We start from the raw sequence: 20,880 nt of genomic DNA, 5'->3' as shown, positions 1-20,880 counted from the left end.
TAGAACAATTGACAAGCAGCTTTAAAAAAGACTTACAAGGAACAAACAACTGCACCTGTGAGATAACACACAAAAGGACAAAAGTTTACAGAAAACAGAAATGAAAAAATACCGCAAAAGAGATAGCAGGTACAGTGAAATACATATAATAGTCAATATTAGTCAAGAACATGATTAGTATATGAACAGTATATGAATAGTAAATGAAGCTTGTGTAAAACAGTGGAATGGTTGCACAGAAGTCAAAAGAAAGAGGCTCTCTCTCATCCTGCCACAGGGAAGAGCACACACATGTAATGGCTCCTGCCTCTTGCTTTCCTGAATGAGAGAGGCAGATTTGGAATTTGGTTTTACTTGGTTTTTCTTCCCCTTAAGCACTATTTTGGTGACAAAATCTGAAATTCATCATGGTTATTTCCAAAAGAAAAGCAACCTCAAACATTAAAAGGAAGGTTAAAAGTCTCACGTTTACACCAAAATCTCTTCCTCTAGCAAGGCTTGAATAGTTTGAACTGCAGAAAGAATGTAACAGCAAAATGTGAACATGCATGGTTGACCTGCAGAGTGCTTCTTCTTTCCTTTCTTCATTCTCACATCTTTCATGGGGCCTAGAGAGCTGGAACAGTCTCTTCAAGCCAGTAAAAACCACATCCAGTAACTTATACAATCACTTCACATCCAGTAACTTATACAATCACATCTTTGTGGAAGACCTCATCAGAGGCACCCTTCTCTGCTGGTCACAGCCAGCAGAACTGCCAACCCAGAGCCTTCTTTGTTCAGCGTTGCCAAATTGGGATTGCTCTTTTGGGGAGGATAGCAAGACGAGGCATGACCTTGGACTTCCGTCCTATGTGCTTTTAGCTCAGAATAAATTAGCATGAACACAGAAGGAACCATATCAAGGCACAGCCTTGGTCTGTGTGTGGTTTGAGGCTGATTAGTCTGTCCAGCTCCCTGGTGAAACACAAGACTCTGTTAAGGGCTTGGCACCTGGCAGAGAAAAGCTTGATCTGATGGAAGTGCACTGGAAGTACCTTCCCTTTCCACCCCCCTCTGGATTTCCCTCTGTGTTACTCACCAGTGCTGCTCTGGATGGTCCTCACGGTGGTGGTGGTACGCGGGGGAGACGAGGAGCGCAGCGATATGCACTCGTCATCCTGGGAGCAGCCCTTCTCGATGGCCCGCACGTAGCTGTGGCTCCTCATGCGGAAGCAGCCCGGCATGGGCAGATCCAGCGCTTCCACGGCCTGGGACTCCAGCTCGCTGAACACCGACTCGCAGACGGACTCGAACTGCCCGTTCACCTCCATCTCACTCACCTGCAGACAGACACCGGGCAGGGTCAGTGCAGCCCATGCATGGATATTCCACACAAACCCCAATTACTGTCCAACAGGATACAAAAGAAATAACCAGAATTCTGCAAAGAATAAAACAAAATGCAGATCATCACTGGTGGGATGTAATCTTTGGGCGGTCACCAACTGCAAATGGGATCTTTAATAAGTTGTGTCATCCCATTGTAGTTTTATTAATATTAGTTGGAGTAAGTTTAGGGTTATCCTTTATATTGCTAATTTGGAATTGGAGAATGCTACAGCGGGTAGCTGTGTTAACCTCCTTATCAAATGTACATGGTAAAGCTTTAAGAGACACTTATTGTCATCGCAGGGATTTGCATCAAGTAAAAGAATTTACTTATTTTTAGGAAAGGGGGGAGAAATGAGACAGAGTGGAAATTTTCCAGAGTAGAAATCCATTTTGATTTAGGTGAAATGTACATCTTTGAGTTAAGTCTGTAGCTTGCAAACATAGCTGTTTGCTCTGACTGCCTGTTCTGGTAAAAAGCCAATGCTTGGAGAAACTTTCAGCTGAAGGACAGAGATAAGGGGGGGCAGACACAGAGCAGGGCAGCCTAACCCAGGAATTCTTTCTGATAAAGAAAAATTAGCGGCAAATGTCATGTGAAGTCAGTAGAATGCTCTCAAGCTACAGTGGCACAATGGCCAGCACCTGTTAGAGGATTCCTTTGCACATGAAGAATGATAAAGGGGACATCCCATACCAGCAATTTTGAGGGGAAAATAATAACATATAAAAAGGGGAGACAGAGGTGTTGGGCAAAGATTCAGCAGAGTTTGGGCTCTTGGCTCTTCTGAAACTGGTGGGAAGCCTGGAGGCCTCATAGCAGCTTCTGTTTTATGTATCCCAGAGCCCACGGCAGAGGTTGAATGTTTGCTCATTGTGATCATTACATGTAAAGCAAAAATCACACTTTCATTGCAGGGTGAGGAAAAAAACAGGAAGGGTCAGCCTCACCCCAGTACACTATCAATGCAACCCACAGGCAATCACACTGATAAAACCTGAGTGGCTGGAAAGCTGCAGGGTAACAAACACAGGAAGGGGAGGTTGGTAAGGGAACCAGCTTTGCTGCTGGGGAAAAATGTCTGTAGAACTAAATTTCTGGCTGAGAGCAGATGCAAAGGAATCCTTAGACCCTTTGTGCAGCAGACACTAGGTGGTGACAAAGACTTGTGCTCATGGTGGTTAAAGAGCATTCAAAAACTTCCTACAGGTCTTAAGAATCTGGAAACCATTTACTTTGGCTTAGTTATTAATGGATGCTCATGTTTCTAAGCTGAGCATTGAGCCCCGAGCTTGGCATTAAAGCACAATAACTATCACTGTATGAAACATGCAGATGGAAACCATCACTTGAGGATTTTGTTAGTTTTCAAGCATGTACAAGACCAAGTTAGCAGGAGAAGATAAGACTATGTTAGGAAGGTAGAAAAAAACCCCATTAGAAATTCTCTCCCAGGATTAATGTTACCAAGAAAAATGTTTTGTGGAGTCTTTGTATACATAACTGAAAAATCTCAGAAAGCATAATATATTTTTTTCAAAGGAAAACTATTTAAGAAAGCATGGAAGAGTGGTAGGCAGTACAATAAAAAGAATAATCTTACTATAGCAGAGAATATCCAATCCTCAAGTAAATATCTGTGAATTAATGCATTTTTAAACCAAAAAAACTTGTTCACCTTGGCAAAGGATAACCACTCCTTGGCTGACAGCTTTGTGTGTTAGGTGGGCAGCTAAACAAGTAACCCGACCTAATGTTCATGTAGTTACCTCTGAGACCTGAATTTCTGTGCTGTTTTCTCCCAGATACATCCTGACCCTCCTTTTAGAGCATCAGCCCATGCCCTATGCAAAGTACCTCACTTCAAAATACACTTCAAAATATTATGAAGTGTCTAAATATAGTAGACTGCAGAAAGGGAAACTACAGCTCCATATTGAATAGCACATGTATTTGTTAGGGCCACAACTGAAGTCCTGCTGACACTGATGTCAGACACTTTTTTTGACATGGTGATGACTTGGTATGCCAGCCATTAGGGATCAGTATCTGGCCCCACAAATCCTGCCAGCTGCACTTCTGGACTAGTGTAAGGAAGTTCTTTCATCCAAGTGATTTACCCAAATGATCCACTTAAGCTAAAAAGCTAAAAATCATACCAAGGAGCTAGAGGATGTAGCCCATGAACTACTGGCCCTCTGCCCTGTGGTGTACTGGCACTTTTGCACTTCTTTCAGATCTGTTCCCTATGAACTCAACTGTACAAGCATGCTGAATGCAAGGACAGACTATTTTGTAACATTAAAACACATAAACTGAATCTGTCATGGTAGACTTAATTTTCTTCTTGTTTAGGAGCACAAAGATCTCTTACAGGATTTCAGGGCAAAAATACAGACAGATTTTTTCACTTAATACGTATCCTGTGATATTTGTACTGTTTAGGTGAAACGTTTGGAGGTACAAAAAGTAAAGAATGTATAAAATAGCATAAATAAAATAAAATCTCTATTAAAATTGTGAAATACAAACTATTAACAGCCTAATTTTAAGTTAGCACCTCAGTCAGCATACAAACTTTCTTTTGAGGCATTCGAAAATTTCTGATTGGAGGTACTAAGCACAAGATCCTTAAGAACCCTGTTCAATGTGAGTGCTGGTGAGCACCACTTCAAGCAAAATCCAGTTTCTCCCACTGCAAGCAGTGTCCAGCGTGACGCCCGCTCTCCAGGCTGCCCCAGGTGCAGGTCACCCACCTGGCTGATGGTGCTCATGGCTCTCATGTAGCTCTCGTTGCGGGAGCGGAACTTGGGGGAGGTCAGCAGCCCTGCGGGGTCCAGGCTGTCCAGGCTCCTGTTGATGGAGACTTCGCTCACTGCCCTCAGGTAACTGTGGCTCCGGATCTGGAGCTTTGGCGAGTGTTCACTGGATATCCTGGGAGTTTTGGGTGGGGAAAAAAGAAAAAGAAAGGAAGAAAAAAGAGCTTCTATCAAATTCTAATGGCCTCACCAGGAGTGAGAATAACCAGATGTTTTTCACTGGAACAGCATGACTTGAACAAGTAATGACACAGTTCTTGTATATTTATAAAATAAAGGCTATGTCAGCACTTTTATTTGGTGGAAGGAAGAGAAAAGGATGGAAAGGATTTCTTTTCATGTTTTGTAAACCACGTCTAAGCACAATGGCAAAATCACATTCATTTTCTTTACTGACAGCAGAATGGAAAAATTTTACACTGTACTGACAATGACAGCATCCAGCTCCAGCAACCCCCCCACTATGAGGGACTTTTTGAAGTGACAACACTAAAATGACTTCATGAGTTGATTTTAAAAGAGCAAGAGAAGCCACTGAGATGAGCAGCAGAGAAAGCCCTTTTGGCCTTACAGAGATGAATGCAGCAACTATCAAAACCAGCTGGGGAGGCGGGTAAAGAAGGAAGAGGCCTGATGGTTCAATCAGCTGGATGATCCGAAGTTTATTAACTGAACATCCACACCTTGAAATGCTGCTGGTGATGTGATTTGACACGTTCTCATGTATGTATTAATGAAATAGGACTGTTTTCTCATGGGGCTTTCAAGAGTGTGTGGGCCAACAGGGCAGGCAGATCATATAAACCACGTAAAATGCACTCATAGTATGCCTTAACCTGGGAAATCACTCCAACAGCATAGGCCACCTGATAAGGTTTGATATGCTTTAAATTTTATTTTAGACCTGGCTTAAGCCACAACCTAACAAAATGCATGCTAGGGAAGTAGCTTTAAATAACAATGTCAAATTAGAAGTTTACAAGTCACAGTTGTATTTCTGAAGTGATAACTTTGCCTAGTTTTTCAATACAAGTGACAGGTGAGATGTACAAGGAATCAAAACCAAACAAAAACCCCTCCCCCCAACTCCTCCCCTCCCCTCATTCCCCAGGGAATTTGTACTTCTACTATTTTCTTGCCCTACGTGTAAGAGTCAGCTAGAACAATCTTCCACCTGTGAGATGCTTTATCCTCTGAATGTGCTGGCTAAGAGCTGTCTTCACAACCTGAGGCATCCTACAAAGATGTGAGTCCCAAAAAGTGAGTGAAATACACTTGTATGAAATACAATTAATTTGGGGGATATGTCTTTTTAAAGAACTCATCAATGAATAAAGTATCAAAAGGGTGAGTCTTCAATGCATTTTTTGGGTTTTAAATACTCTTCATGTATCACAAAACAAACTAAGTAAAATATTAACTAAATTTTCCATTTTAAAATGTAAATCTCATAGAGATGTTCACAGGTATATGAAAGAAAAATCTGTAACCTAATTACAGGCTTAATCTTTGTCTCCTAGTGTTTAGAAATACATGCACAGCTGACCTGAAAGAGGAGAACCCATTTTATATCTAATTCCTGAAGCATTTGCAGATATTTTGTATTCAAGTATCTAATGATGGTAATTAGTATCAGCAATTTCCCAGTGGCATGCACAATTCTGGTAATTGTCAATGCATTTTGGGAGGACGATTCCATTGTGTAATCACTCACCTAAGTAGTTCAGAAACTGGGTCTATTTCTGAATCATCCAATACTGTAATAAAACCTAGGCCATCTCTACAATACCATATTCTCTGGCTGCTAATTACTTCCTAATAAAAATACGTAAACTTATGCTAATTGCCCGATATTTCTGTCACAGGATGAAGAGAAAGCCTTTGCCTGCCATTTTCACTGTGCATACAGTGCAATACAACAGCCATTTCCATACTCTTTGACTCCTTACACCACTCGATTCCACATGACAAAACCTGTTTAATTATCAGAAAAAGTGGTGCTCCAAGCAACTCAAAAAAAGGCAGAAAAAGTGATGAAAAGTCAACTGTTACTAATGGTTACATTTGTTTACTGCATTTTGGTAACTAAAAAAAACCATGTAACTCTTGGAAAAAAAATTATTGCCTGTTATTGGATTAAAAAAAAATTGAATGAATAATTCAGCAGACATAATTTTTCTGATGCATGTGAGCTACTTCACCACGCTGCAGATCTGCAAACTGATCAGCATCGCCTGAAATGCATTTCCTAGATTGGTTCAAAACGTATTTTATGATTATGATGTGAACAGTTTGCTGCCAATATGTGACATTCAAAATTCAAACCAGCTTGATTAGCTGCCAGTTAGTCAAATACATCACCTGGGGCTTGTTGCTGCCCACTGATTAGCTGAGCTTGCAAGAAGGCTGCAGCATATCACGAGATTCAATGCACAGATATTGCCAGACAGAAATCTGCAATTGCTGAGGCACATGCCCTTTAAAGAGTGGAACCAATACAGCAAGTATCCATAGCACAAAGATTTTGCTGTGGCAGCCAGAATAAAGATCCTGTAAGATACTCATGGAAGTGGCATGGAAAGCCACCACAAAAGAGTATAGAAATGAATTTTCTGTATGCATTAGTGTTGCATATTGTTTTCACAACTCTACCTGAAACAAAGGAATTCCTCATAAAATTAGATGTTCCCCTGTTTTTCAGATGTGGATCCTCAGCACAGCTGCCTTGTTTTTGTTTTTGTTCCTCACTATGCAACTGGCTAGTTTGACACAAATCCAGAACCATATTTTATAGGGGCTACTTATTTTAATCTGTGCACACCTCCCTCTCCTGTATAAACCAGAGGAGGTAATTGGCTGCTGTTGAAGGAGTAGCTCCTTGCTTACTGATTGCTGCAATCTCTGTTTCATTAGATGTAGTGATGGGGGGAAAAAGGAGAATAAAAGGGATTTAAACCTAGAGAAAGAAACATTGAAAGCTTGCATTTATAGTGATTACTGCTGCTTTTATAGCTGTGTAATAAATTGTCACTATGTCCTACAGTAAAGTTTAATGAACGGCTGAAATGCCACTGGAAATTTTGATAATATGCCACTTAGGAATAAATCTGACTATGTATGATGTGCAAGATCTGAATGTATAATTAATTTTCTTGGCGTTACTATTAACAGTAACGTGTAAATGAAAATACCTTCTTCTTCCTTGAGAGTTCAAGTCCGTCTCTTATTTATCCTGCGCTACCTAAATTTCTCTTTTTGCCATTGTAATTTCTACAATAAGTACATCGTGCCAAGGACTGAGACTTTGGGACAGCTCTTTGGCCAATACAAAATGGTCTTCTGGCTCCATTCATTGCATTGGATGTATTAATCGGCAGAAGTGGGATGTGAATTATTTAGATTCTTAAACAAGTTCCTCAAGCATGTTCCATCATTTCTGTGCTGCACCCACAAGTGGCAGGTCCTCACACTGGCTGCACCATGCTTTTTCCCCACACTGCTGCCCTTGCCCCAGGCCTCCCCCCAGAGGATAGGAGCACAACCACAACAGCACCACACTGATACCACACAGGGTAGGAGGCACCTGGATGTGCTTCCCAAAAACCACAGCAAGAGGCACCAGGAGGAGATATAAGGGCTCTGTGTTGCTGCTGCTGATTTCCATTATGGGTTTCCCGATGGGATTTGCAAGAGAAGGAGCCAGCCCTGAGCTGAAGTGGGTGGAAATGGAGTCTGCTGAGTCCCAGCAGATAAATAAATACTCCCCTGGGAAGAGGAAGGCAAGTGCCTCTGATCTACGCTGCGCATCAGAGAAGACCACGGTAGTCTGCCGATGAGGACAAAATGCTACAGAAATTCCATGAGAAGCTCTGAGAGGCAGGAGAATGCTCATTTAATCAGAAAACATGTTCTAGTGAAGCATCTGAACCAGAAGATCATGTAGGTGTATAAAGGAAATCTTTGCATACTGCACTGAGATTTCTGCTCTGTACATTTTGAACACACTGAAGCCTATTCTCCTGTTTTCATTCAAAGAGAGAAAAGAAAGTATTTAAAATATGCACATCTAATCACCCTACCACTGTTGCAACATGCATGGTAAGAAATACTTTGAACTCACTGTTAGAGATGTGTTTATATTTACACTATATTAACTTGATTTACATGATATAATTCAGATGAAAACACATTCTGGTCCCTCATTGATTATTTACAGAGTAAGGAGTTGGTTGGTATAGGCATTTGTGAGAGCAGCTAGACTCAGTTGCTTTGCTCTGAGAGAGGGAGAAGGAGAAGCTGGAGAGGGACCCTTCTTCAGGAGTTGTAGTGAAAGGATAAGGAGTAAAGGCTACAAACTTAACAAAGGAAAAATTCAGTTAGATATTAGGAGGAAATTATTTACTGCGAGGATAGTGAAACATTGGAACAGGATGCCCAGGGAGGTTGTGAATGCCCCAACCCTGGCAGTCTTCAAAACCAATTTGGATAAGGCCTTGAACAACGTAGTCTAGTGGGAGGTGTCCCTGCCCATGGCAGTGGGGGAGGGGGCAGATCATCTTTAAAGTCCATTCCAAGCCCTTAACACTCTATGATTCTGTGATTCTGTATCAAAGGGCTCACAATACAGTGTTAGCAATTAACAGTGAAATAACTTTGAATATATTCTTGGAAGAGTTCCTATGCCTTGAAAATGTCTTTCAAATGACAGAGAGAAGATAGACAACAGGGATTTACATAAGCAGGCAATTTTAGTTTCAAATATTTCCTTTTAATTTAGGAATGCACAATGCACTCTGTCATATATGTGCTTGTTATAAAAAGCTCTTTCAGTTATCACATTTCATTTCTGAATGAAGAAAGGGAAAACCAAGCCTTGTTACTGCTATTTTTTCCCTTTAGGCCAGGCACAATATAATAAAATGTAGTCCTGAGACTGTATTGTCTTCTGCAAGTTCAGCAGTCAGAATCATAGCACAAAGTACAGTGTTGGGCCAGATGGGTATCATGTTCTGCCAACAGAAAATGACAAAGCAGAGTAAAGTAAAAGTCCAGAAACATGTCCCAAATGCTTCTGTAAGCCAGCAGTGCTAAAATTTGCCTTCAAACAAAGAACAAGATGTCAAAAAATACACCACATGCAACATGAAACCAAGAAAAAAATATATCTCAAAGCCACCACTACTGTTAAGTATTCCAGCTCTCAATTTTTCTGCATACAACTGACAGCTTGGTTCCATGGGGATAAATTATCCTCTGCTGAATGCTCCACCTCTGGTGTGGCTGGTGGGCGCATCCAACATACATTTCCCTGCTTAATTTTATTTGCATTTTAGTGTGGCTAGAAGGTAGAATAATCCAGTGCAGCCTGACACAAGGTGAACACTGAAGGACACCAGAAAGGAAGATGCAGAGAACAATTTACTGATGTGCATCTGTCTGATCCTGGTCATGACATGGGTCAGCCAGGCTGGGGTAATTTTTCTGTGTTGGCATCCATGTTCTGCTGCTTTTTGGTGCAGTGAACAGGGGGCTGTCATGTCACTGATGGAGACAAGGGCAGCACATAAACAGTTTTTAGTATTTGCACTCCCCACTCCAGATTTTTCTGGGTTTGAAGATCTCCTTTTGCTTTCTTGTTTATAAACAAGTGAATTTCTTCATGGGGAATTCTTGCCTTGAAGCTACAAAAAAATCCCAATAAAACCTCTCTTTAAGTCCAGACCCTACTAAAGGGTCAAGTGTGAGAAAGAAAATTCTAAAACTTGGAGATATCCAGAAAAAGCTTATCTGCTGAAGAGCAAAACAATGCCATCAACACAAAAATTTCTTCCTTTTGCTTCTACTACCAGACCAGAAATTGTCCTTGCTGCTTGGACCAGCCAACACATACCACAAAGCTGCATGGACAGTTTTGTGTAACACAGGGTTTTTCCCATGCTGAGAAGAGGCAGAAATTACAGTATGGTGTATTTGTCTCTGTCTGATTTTTCAGATTCTCTTGGGAAATAAAAGAAAGCACTTAAAAAGGAAGAAAAAAAGACCAATCCAAAAGCCCCCACAGTTTGGTGTAATGTATCTCTATCTCCAGCTGTTGTGCAGTTTTTGGGAGAGCACATGATGTCCTGTCTGTTTGTTTGTTTGAGGGCAGCAGGATCTGGATCAATGTTTTATGGTAGAAAATGTTTCTAAAAAGCCCAGTCCTTTTTAAAACCCTCCACATCTGACTACTGCCAGCTTCAGAATCAATCATGGGACCACTTTGTGATTTTGTTAAAATCCTGCTTTCCTCTCAAAGGACACAGAAGCTTTGGGGTTCTTTTTCTCTTTTTGGGATGTGCTGGTATTGAAGTTGTATGAATTTATTTCATGAGCAATCTTTAGTTTTTAAAATATTAGCAAACAAAGATGACTATTGAATAAAAATTCATGTATACATTAAAACAAATCTTCCATTTTATCTCAAAGATCCTCTCAGGTACTTTGTACAACCAAAAACACCACAGGCTAATGTATTTAAGGAACATTTCCCTTGTCTTTGACATACTGCATTTTCTCCTTGCTTTCTAGACATAGGGAAAGAATAGAGCACAGCACGAAAGTGGCACATATGCAATTGAGTTGGCAAGAAAAGCAGATGGAAGATGATGAAGACAGACATTATACAATTCTCTTTAATCAGAAATCTGGTCTCCATGCTGGTTCTGATTGCCATGTGCGTGTGTGTGCGTGGGAACAGTTGTGAGCACTCTTCCATCCCAGAGAGCAAAAAGAGATTCTGAAAGGTAGAAATAGTTCCACCCAGATGAACCAGCTCAATCCAGTGATGCCAGGGTAAGCTGTTTCTGAGCAAAACCATTTTTTGTTTACTCTAGAAGACAAATCCCCCCTATCTTGTCACCAGAAGCAGGGGAAGATGTAACATTGTCAAGGGCAGACAGCTTAAGAACAGTTCTCCTCTCAGAAGACCCTTTGAGGAAAGCTGTAAGCCTTAATGTCCCCCTGCTGCCAGTCTTACTGGGTACATGCTCAAAGGGGTTTTTGGAGGTCCTTGCTGGAGGCAGTTTGATCTAGGTCTGAGCCTAGACCAAATGCATGACAAAAGCTCTTGCCTTTTTCAGCTCAACTCTCTTTTGAATGGGCACCAGTGATCCCAGGAACCAGTGCTGCTCAGCACAGAGAAATATATTTACCCGAGCTGGAAAAGATCTTGCCTTGCATCAGGTAAAATGGACTTAGAATGCAGACTGCCTCAGAGGGCCTGAGCAGGTCAGCCATACTCACAGCCTTGCCTGGAGCCCTTTGGACCTTGCTGGGGTGAGAAGGAAGCCCTCCACCACTGCTTTGATGAACTCTTTGCCAGCACAAAAGTTATACCCTCCTTCCTGCAGAAGCTACTCCTTTAGTTCTCCTCATCAAGGCCAGGGTTATGTATCTGATTCCACATCACTTTCCATTCTTAGCTACTTCAGTGCCACCTCTCCTCAATAGTGAAACTTAAAAGTTGTCTGCAGTCTGCTCAGATTCATTCTTATTTTAGGAATTTGAGCATTCCCCCTTGTCCTATCACTACATGCCCTCGTAAAAACTCCTTCTCCATCTCTCTTGTAGCCTCCCTTTAGATACTGGAAGGCCTACAGAATATAAAGAAGATATTCCCTGTTGCAGTCCTTGTAAAATCACAGTCTCCACAAGCTCAGACCTCACCTGCTTAGCTAAATTTTCATGTCTCCCCCATTCATATGTTAAGAGTTTGATTAATTCTGCCTGTGGGAACACCAAAGAGTTACAGCTCTCTGCCAAGCCACAAGAGGAAAGCAGCTACTTTTCAGGAATGTCACCTGGCTGTGTGCTGAGCTGGCAGCACAACCAGCTCTGCCTGCTTAGCACCAGGATTTATGCAGGAGCTCTGGCTTGCTCCTGGGAGTGGGAGGATGGAGCTCCAGCTCACTTAAAGGCATCTGCTGGGCAGACTTCCCGTAACTGAAAGGCCCTCCCGTGCTACTCCAAGTTACAAAATTGAGCAGTGTTTATCTACAAATAATTTTTTCTTGGTAAATACTCAGAAAGTATTTGCTCTGGTCAATGTCACTGCAGTATTTATTTAAAGAGCAATTTTTTTGGTGAAGATTTGCAATGCATTTTGAACTTTCAGTGTCTTCAACTCTACAGGTCCTCCTGGACTTGAAACCAGGCAGTGATCACCCACACACTGCATGGCCATGTGCCTGCAAGCCCTGTCATGTATCTGCATTTGAGTCACCTCCTTCAGAAAGACATTCTCAAACATCCAGATTAGATCTGCATAAACAGCTCCCAGTGAGAGTAGCGAAATATCTTAGTTCTGCAAGTCAACAACATTACTCCAAAACCTTCACATACATAAACAGCCACCTGCATTTTCCAAAAAATGTGTTTTACATATGCAGCAATTTTTCACTTCCTATTCAGTATTCTGCCATTTCAAAACTTTTGGCTACCTAGTAAAGAGAAACAAAAAAGAGCAAAAGCAGCAGATTCAATACCATCTGTACAGATGTGCAACACAAGCCAAACTACTGGAGAAACTGAAAAGCAAGCACATTTTAAAGCAATGAGGGGGGTAGGCTAGTAACTCTGTCAGGGAGAAGGGAATAATCCTAAATCCAACTAAGCTAAGGGGGTGAGCTCACCTTCTTACTTCTCTGAGTAACAGCCCTATGTCCAAATGAAAATTTGAGGCAGCAAGATTCAACACAAGGCAAAGCATGCTACCCACCACATGCTGTGAGTATAATATGTGCTGGTGGTGGCCACGGATTTTCTCCCCTGTTCCCTCTTGATGGGGTAATTTTGAATGATCACATATGCCCTCTTACCAAGTGGCTACTTCAGTATTCTCCATTTTAGCTGTTCTGTCTTTGAAGAACACCAAGCAGTTCAAAATGCCTGAAGAGAAGACTGCCTTTTATTCTTTTATAAGCAAGTGCTTCTTGCTTGGTACATTTTGTTTCCCTGCAGACACCTGGAAGATGGTGACTTGAAAAAAGGTCCAGCTACTCCTGAGGCACAGGGGTTGGGGGTGGGGGTATGATAAGACAGAGCAATGAGCTCCTGGATAACTCTACAGCCATTTTCTCAAGGTGTGTCTGGGTAAGTACAGGTTGGAGCTCAGATATGACTTGCAGCTGTCTCTTCCTGATTAAAAAAGCAAAGATTTTTGGGGAAACCGACTAAGATAAAACCTTGCAATTTCTCCTGTTGTACCAAAGAAGGTATAAATGGTAACTTTTAACCAATGTTTTTATTTAAAGTAATGTCTGGATTGCAAGTAATACAAGAAAATAATGGAATGCAGTAGGGTTTCTGGAAAATTCTTTACTGATAATTTGGGCAGCAGTCTGCTGCTCTGGGGGATTTTCCTTTTTCTCACTGATCTTACAAAGCAAAAGCAATACCCCAGGAGCAGGGAGAATTTCTCTCCACGTAACTTTACAAGAGCTATTCCTCAGAGGAAAAGAAGAAGCAATCACTTTCCCTTCAGATGCTTTTACATCAAAAGAAATTCCTCAAAACAAGCCCAGCTAATTCCAAACCCCCAGTTATCCACATATATTTTAATATTCTCTCTTTCCATTCCAAAGTCTTCCCAGTTTTGTTCTGTAGTAACTATAGAAGGACCTGTTTGCTGTTCTGAGATGCAACATAAGGTGATAACCTGGTATTTCAGGTGTATATATAAATATAGTGGTCTGGGCAAGTTGTGTGGCCAATGCTCTTATAAACAGGGCCAAAGGACTAAATATCTCAAGGTCAAAGTCTGAAGTCCGATATCCATTTTGAAAATCTTCTGATGAATAGAAGTTTGTTGAAAAAATGTGAAATAATGCTTAACACACATTTTCAGACTTTTTTGCCTCCTTATAATAAATCCCAACATGTACTTTCTGTGTTATAGGCTGTTGTTTCAGCCAAACTGGTACAGAATAAACCCTGATAAAGTAGAACTAATTTTATTTTTGAGCATGAGAGAACCAAAGAAAAAAAATTCTTAAGAAATCTTAATAATAATGCAAAATCCTGCTTGGCACTGAAGGGGATCTTTTTTTTTGCAATTCTTTAAAGTAGGTAGTTTTTAATCCCCTGAACAAGAAATACTCTGAAACCTTTATTTGGGACTGTTAGTAAAGAAACAGACAACTGGTTGTCATGTCATTCATCACACTGTCAGTGTCAAGTACAATAATTCAGATGGAGGCAATGAGAATGTAAAAAGTATTTCCAAAGAGTGGATGCCCTTCAGGGCTGTGGAACTCCAGAAGGGTTGTGCAGCTCATTTTAAAGGAAGGAAGCCTTAACTCCTGAGGAAGGCAGGCAGCTTTTTGACCTGTAACAGTAGGCATTCTTAAGTATTTCCAAATATTTTTTAAAATTTGATTTCCATACTTGGAATGAAAATATGTGGTTTACTGAATTTGTACTCTTTTCCAATGAAAAAATAAAGAAAAAAAAGATTTAAAAAGCGCAAATGTTTGCACTTGCATTGAAGGGGATAAAGCTAGTTCCTTACTGATTTCTAGCATTCTCTCTATCCCATCTAAACCACAAAACAAACAAACACTTGGTGAAGGAGTTAAGAGAACAACCCCTCTTCTTTTCGTAATATAACACAATAGAACATAATTTACATGGTGAAGCTGCAGATGGCCTTTGGTTCTGCTCAGAAGATGAAAACACTTGGATATCTCTGCTTTTGATTAAAACATCGTAACAAAAAAAAACCCCAACATAACAAAAAAAAGCCCCCCAAAACCCCTCTAAATTTTCCTGGATAAATGTCATCTGCTGACATTTAAAACTACTGGCAATTGACAATTGTTCATGGGTTCAGATTTCAGTGTGGACTGAAATTTGCTGTGTGACCTGGAGGAGAAGTCATATAAACCCTTCAGTCTCAGAAAATATACTACATGTGTTAATACTTCCCTACAGCACCTCTGTGGCTGTAGCTGGCTTTGTGATGATGAACTGAAGTCAGCAAACATAACTGAGCTTCTTTGATGGGAATGAATAGCAGCACCAAATTTTTATTGTATTACTGGAAGCTAAGGTCACAGAACAACTAAAATAGTAATGAGAGACTGATATTGTATATAAAGCAGAATACCTGGTTAATCAAGACTAAAGAATGTTTGGAATGATGGTCAAAAGATACTTGAGAAGAAGTATATTTTCTGATTAAAACCATTACTGACTGTGGATGGTGGTATGGATATGGTATCATTTTAAGTCAATGGCTTTGCTGAGGTACGACACAACTGCCTGAAAAGCTCTCCTGCCTAATAAAACTTCAGTAACCTATTGAAAAGTTTAATGCCTAAAATGTCAATTTTAAGTAAATTGTAATGAAACCTGTATTACTTCCTAAAGCCTCACAACTCTAATGAGGAGAGACAGAATTTTGCCCTGAACTTAACATAATTTAATTTTGTTAGATGAGTAAGTACCCTCTTCCTCAGATGACCTCTTCCTTAAATGGCTGTTGTATATGCAGCAGGTATTTTTACTGCTCTGTCACCATGATTAGGAGAACAAGAACATTATAATAACATTAATCCATTTCTTATTTTCAGGATCACCAGGGCAGAGACCTGTGTGATGATGTTTGAACTTGATCAAAGTACGATGTTCAAAATCATACTTTTGATGTATGTCTTTATGTGCAGGTGGGATGGCACCTTTGAAGGGCTTCTCAGTGTCCTGGCACTCTGATTTCTCTTGGGATGTGTCAGGTAAGGGCCAATTTGTCAATCCATTGAATTCTGTCCCTCCGACTAAATATATATTTGGGGGTTCAAGCTAAGCAAAATTAGGTTGAGTATTTCAACTCTGCAGCAGCTTTACATTTTCTGGAATTACCCAGGAAGGGATGGGTCTGTTGTTAATGACATGAACCCACCTGAGCTGCCTGCTGTTTATGGGCATGCACTGACACATCCAAGGAGATGGAAGAAGCACTGGTTTCCTGCTCACTGTCTAAACACAGTGTTGCACCAAGCTAAGCTGCTTCAAATTCATCACTTTTTCAATTTAGCATACATCAGAGATCAACTGTGATAAATCACCGTGTTGGACCGCAGAAATGCAATAGAACTGGGTCAACCTCTTTTACCTGGCTGCTACTGGGAATCATATAATAAAATGTACAGAAGGGATTGGAAAAGCTTGAGAACACTGTAGAGGTGACCTTGAAAAACTGAAAGCCTGGTCTAATAACTTAGTCACGGATGTGTACACAGAGGCATCATGGATTACCCAGCAGGCAGGGAGCCGGAGGATGCTAGCCTGAAAAAAAAGTCCACAGTAGCTAAACTAAGGGAATAATTCCTCAAGATGTTAATGAAGAGCTCCACTTACTGTCACTGGAGCCAGGCAGCCACTAGAGGGAGGAATGATCTAGTGCTGCCAATGACTGCTATTTATTATGCTTCTGCAATTCGTTATGTTTTTCTTAAAGCTCATCTCATGAGGCTTGCAAAACCTTTCCAGTTAAAGGAAAAAAATATCGAGCTTTCACAGTTGGTGAAGAAAGCACATAACCACAAAGTTCAAGGGCTCAAGAAACAGAAAACATACAAAAAAAAAAAAAAAAAAGAATCTGCATGTCTCCTCAGGAGTATAGTCTGATTTTCATAGCTCAGATGAATTGTGGACCTGATTTTCAATTAATTAGGATTCATAGGGCAACTTAATTTCATAGCATTCAGCATATCATTAACAAAAATTGTAGGATTGAAAGGTTTTTTATGTGCCTTTTGTGATTCAAAGTATTTTTTTTTTTGGTGACTAGAAAGGCAGGTCAGTACTGGGGTTGAAAAAGGTATTTTCCTTCTGTACAGAAACCAGCAACTTGCTAAAAATGTAACTTCCACATTCTTTAGGAATAAAGCTATTTGAAAGTAGAAACCAAAGAAAAGCCCAACACAATAACACGCTCTCAGTGGCTGCATTGCTAATCTTGTGCCTTTCACTCCAGATTACTATGCTAAACATCCATTTATAGCAGGAAGGAAGCAATTTGGATATGTGAAGCAGGGTTTTGTGTGTAGAGCTATTCACTATTCACTGATAAGAAGATATTCAGTAACAGGAAAATGCTAAGTAAAATTTAAAAAGTTGCTTTTATCTGAAGAAAAGAAAGTAGTTAATGAGATAGGTAATTGCTAGATGTTTAGCTGGTCAAATCTTAAGAGTTTTGCTAGAGGTCTGTCAATGGAAAAGTCTGAGTCACATTTTTTCCTCAACTTAGGCAAATTCGGCTAAGTTAGCAGGCCCAGCTCTGTCTTTCCAAACAGGAAAAAGCCAAGCTTAAACTAAGCAGAAAAAACTTTTTCATAAAAAGACTGTGGAAAGCTCATGGATAATCTAGTTTTGAGTACACTAAGAGTTTGGGATGTAAGTAGAAAACTGCTCCTCCCCTAGCTCTTGTGGGTTTTGCTGTGCCTGGCTCTTGTTAGATAATTAGGCTGTCATCAGTGTAGAACCATTGGTGCTGCTGTCTACCCTCTTCAAAGAAGGGAAATCAGGAGACAATATGTCAGAGACAAATCTTTCCCACAGCCTTCCAAATGGTTTTTCCTCAGAAAATTCACAGGTTTTCCAGGAATAGTTGTGCACAGAGCAAACAGTGGGAACCCTCTCCACTTAACCAGACTGTGATTTTCAGTGTGTGGTGTGCTTACTTTTCTTGCAGCACACACCATGGCAGCTCAGGCTCTGAAAAGTACTAAAATATCTTTTCCTAGCTCTAAAGGCCTTCCCTATGGGAAAAAAAAAAAAAAAAAGATAAAGAAAAAAGGCATTTTAAGATTCCCTTCTGCTATAGTGTGAAGTGTAACAAATACAAAGAAAATTTATAGAGAAGTGAGTGGGAAGCTGTGTGTTAGCGTGCGTGGGCAGGTCATGGAGGCGAGAGATGTACAGGCAGCTGAAGGGCAGCATGCCCCGTGTGAGAGCATCTGAGCCACCTCTAGGACATATGTTAGCAGTGGCTGTGGGCTGCATGGTGGTAAGAGATGGGAGGTCTGTCAAGTCAGGCAAAGATCAGACCTATGAATTTCAACAGACACAGCAAAATGCAGCATTACTTAGTGTCACTGCTGGGAGTAGCTTGCTCCCCTCTGGGCTTCCACGTGGCAAAGGGTGTGTACACAGAGGCACCATGGATTACCCAGCAGGCAGGGAGCTGGAGGATGCTAGCCTGAAAAAATAAGTTTACAGCAGCTAAACTAAGGGAATAATTCCATGAGATGTGCAGCAGGTGAAAGGGGAGAAGGGAAGAACAGCTGAGGAGGAACTACAAGAACTGACCCTTTTACTCCTTGGTGGGGTCTTGCCAGCCTCTGCAGTTCTTCCTCTGGCAGGGAAGCATGAGGATGATTTAACTTCTTCTCCCCATGCTGTGCCTCACTGCCCACACAGTATGGTGGGGCTCTTCCCAGACATCTCAGTGAGCACTAGGAAATGCTGCCACAAGCCTCTCTACAGGAGCACAAAACAGGAGCCAAGAGCAAGGGGACAATGACTAACATTGACTGCATACCATCTCTACAGCCTCATTAGAAGGTTCTCTAATTGTTGCACTCACTCTGATGAATCAACCTGACATCCAGGAGGTGAGTGCCACCACCCCTTTTTGCCCAGAACTGGAGGCACACGGACAGCAGTGCCTGGAAAGGGGCCAGGCTGGGAACAGCAGCAGTGGGATGTCCTCGGCCCCTGCTCCCGAGGGCACAGCCTCCTGCCAAGAGGCAGAGCACGCCGGTGTGGGGGCCACACTCTCCCACCTCTCTGCTCCCCTCTGGCACAGAAAGGGGCACAGACACCTGAGAGCCTTGCAATTTCAGTCCTTCATTTTAATTGCTCAACTGATCCGCCCCTTCCCTAGGGGAACAGTTCAGGCCAGGCTCTCATTCCAGGCGCACCCCTCCGGCTCTTTTTTGACCTGAGAAACACCACGCAGCAAAATCATACCTTAGAGTGCTCCTGAACTGTAATTAACCTTAGTGTATCATTTTTATGGAAGAGAAAGCAGTTCAATTTGTCTGAATTCAAAAGGACTTGGAAGAAGAGTGGCAAGATAATGTTTTTTTAACAAGCAGCTTGATTAATTCATGGCAGAAGTTATCATCCCATTGTACTGGGTAGGAGGCAGACATTTAAAGCCTCTTATCAACTTTGTCCAGGGGAGAAAAAATCCTCCATAGATCAGATTTTAAATGCTACACTTGAGACTTGTAAACAACCCACTGCAGAATCCAGCACTGAGGACCCAATTGCATAGAATTCCCATGGGCTATCAGAGAAACAGTCAACAACCATTTTTATGTGTCTTATTCCTATAAAGTCTCATGCCTTGGGGAGAAAAACGAGTGTTTATTTCATGAATGGTGCTTACCTCCCCATGGATCACGAAGCCATCCCAATGGATACCTCAGGCCTTTACTGGGGGCAGTGGGTAGCCTCAAGAGAAGGGTAAGAGATTTACATTCATCTCAGATCTAACCTGGATCACATCTAACCTTCCCACACTGCCTGGCTGCAGTGCTGCCCACCATAGAGGCATTGAGGGAGTAACTGTGAAATATAGGATAGCACAATAGAAACTGAGTGATTCAAACCAGAAAACTTTTACCTCTGTCTGGCTGCTAAACAAGATTAATTTTACTTTTTATCTCTAGAAATATAAATATTATGACAAAGGTTTAGATTTTTAAAAAAATTGATAGTTGAAAATGTTGCAAAAGAGGCTTGCAAATAAATCTCAAAAAAATTTAATTCAGAGTTCTAAGTTTTACTTTACATATAAATTTTATTTCATCCTCTTCTTTGAGCATACTCCTTAAAAATAAAGACCCTTCCTCTATGTATTATTTACTGTTCTCTATTTTGTACCTGGTTTAAAGGAGTTACATAAAATAAAATACATAATCTGGGAACATATTCAAAAGAAGAAGAATCTCTACAACATCAGCATCAAACTACAGCCCTGTTTTTAAAGAGACAGCACTTCAGGTGATTCATTCTTTGTATGAACTTCAAATGGATTATTTTATTATTCTTTGGGCTGTTGCCCTTAGGGAAGCTAGTTACATTAAATAACAAACTACCATTATATGGACACACTGATTCCGAGAACAGGGGAAGAAATATAGTCATAACAGGCAATTTCAGTGGAAAATGAGGGCTTGTCCATATTCTGCCAGAGGCAAAGCACTCAGACGGATACCGCAGTCATCACAGAGATATAAGGAATCTGATTAGCTTCTCTGGAGAAGGAACAATTAGAGCTGATGGGATAAAGGCTCCTCGGTGCTCACGTGTGTTTGCACAGGGATCAGTGTGCAAGCACCACCTGACTGCTGGCCAGTGACATGGGCACCTCAGCTGCTGTGATCCTGAGCCACTGCAGCCACTTCTGCCTGGAGAAATGGAGCAGGGAGCAAACCCAGTTGCTGAGGAAATCACTCCAAAGATAGCTTGAAGCATGACTGAGTGCAGCTACCCACCGTGTGTATGGTGGCAGCAATGGAGCACCAAAGCCAAAGGAAGACAGAGCTGTTTTCAGCACAAGCTGCACACCTCCCCAGTGAGAAAGGATGCAAAGAGAGGGATCCAGGAGTGCATGCAACAGACTGGCTCTAGTCAGGACTA

General features: G+C 41.2%; 1 protein-coding gene across 1 annotated transcript in view; it reads right to left on the bottom strand.

Annotated features, from left to right (window-relative positions):
• Positions 1-468: 468 nt before the first annotated feature.
• Positions 469-20,880, bottom strand: part of LOC132326056 (disks large-associated protein 1-like) — a 156,414-nt gene continuing 136,002 nt past the window's right edge. Inside the window, exons 4-6 of the mRNA XM_059843791.1 lie at positions 4,129-4,306; positions 1,082-1,322; positions 469-512 (exon numbers count right to left, since the gene is read on the bottom strand). Of these exons, the coding sequence (XP_059699774.1) occupies positions 469-512; positions 1,082-1,322; positions 4,129-4,306 (463 nt within the window). The remainder of the gene's footprint in view (positions 513-1,081; positions 1,323-4,128; positions 4,307-20,880) is intronic.

Source organism: Haemorhous mexicanus, chromosome 1 (genome assembly GCF_027477595.1).
Source record: "Haemorhous mexicanus isolate bHaeMex1 chromosome 1, bHaeMex1.pri, whole genome shotgun sequence".
NCBI classification, from domain to species: Eukaryota; Metazoa; Chordata; class Aves; order Passeriformes; family Fringillidae; genus Haemorhous; species Haemorhous mexicanus.
This window is presented reverse-complemented; position numbering and strand designations above follow the sequence as displayed.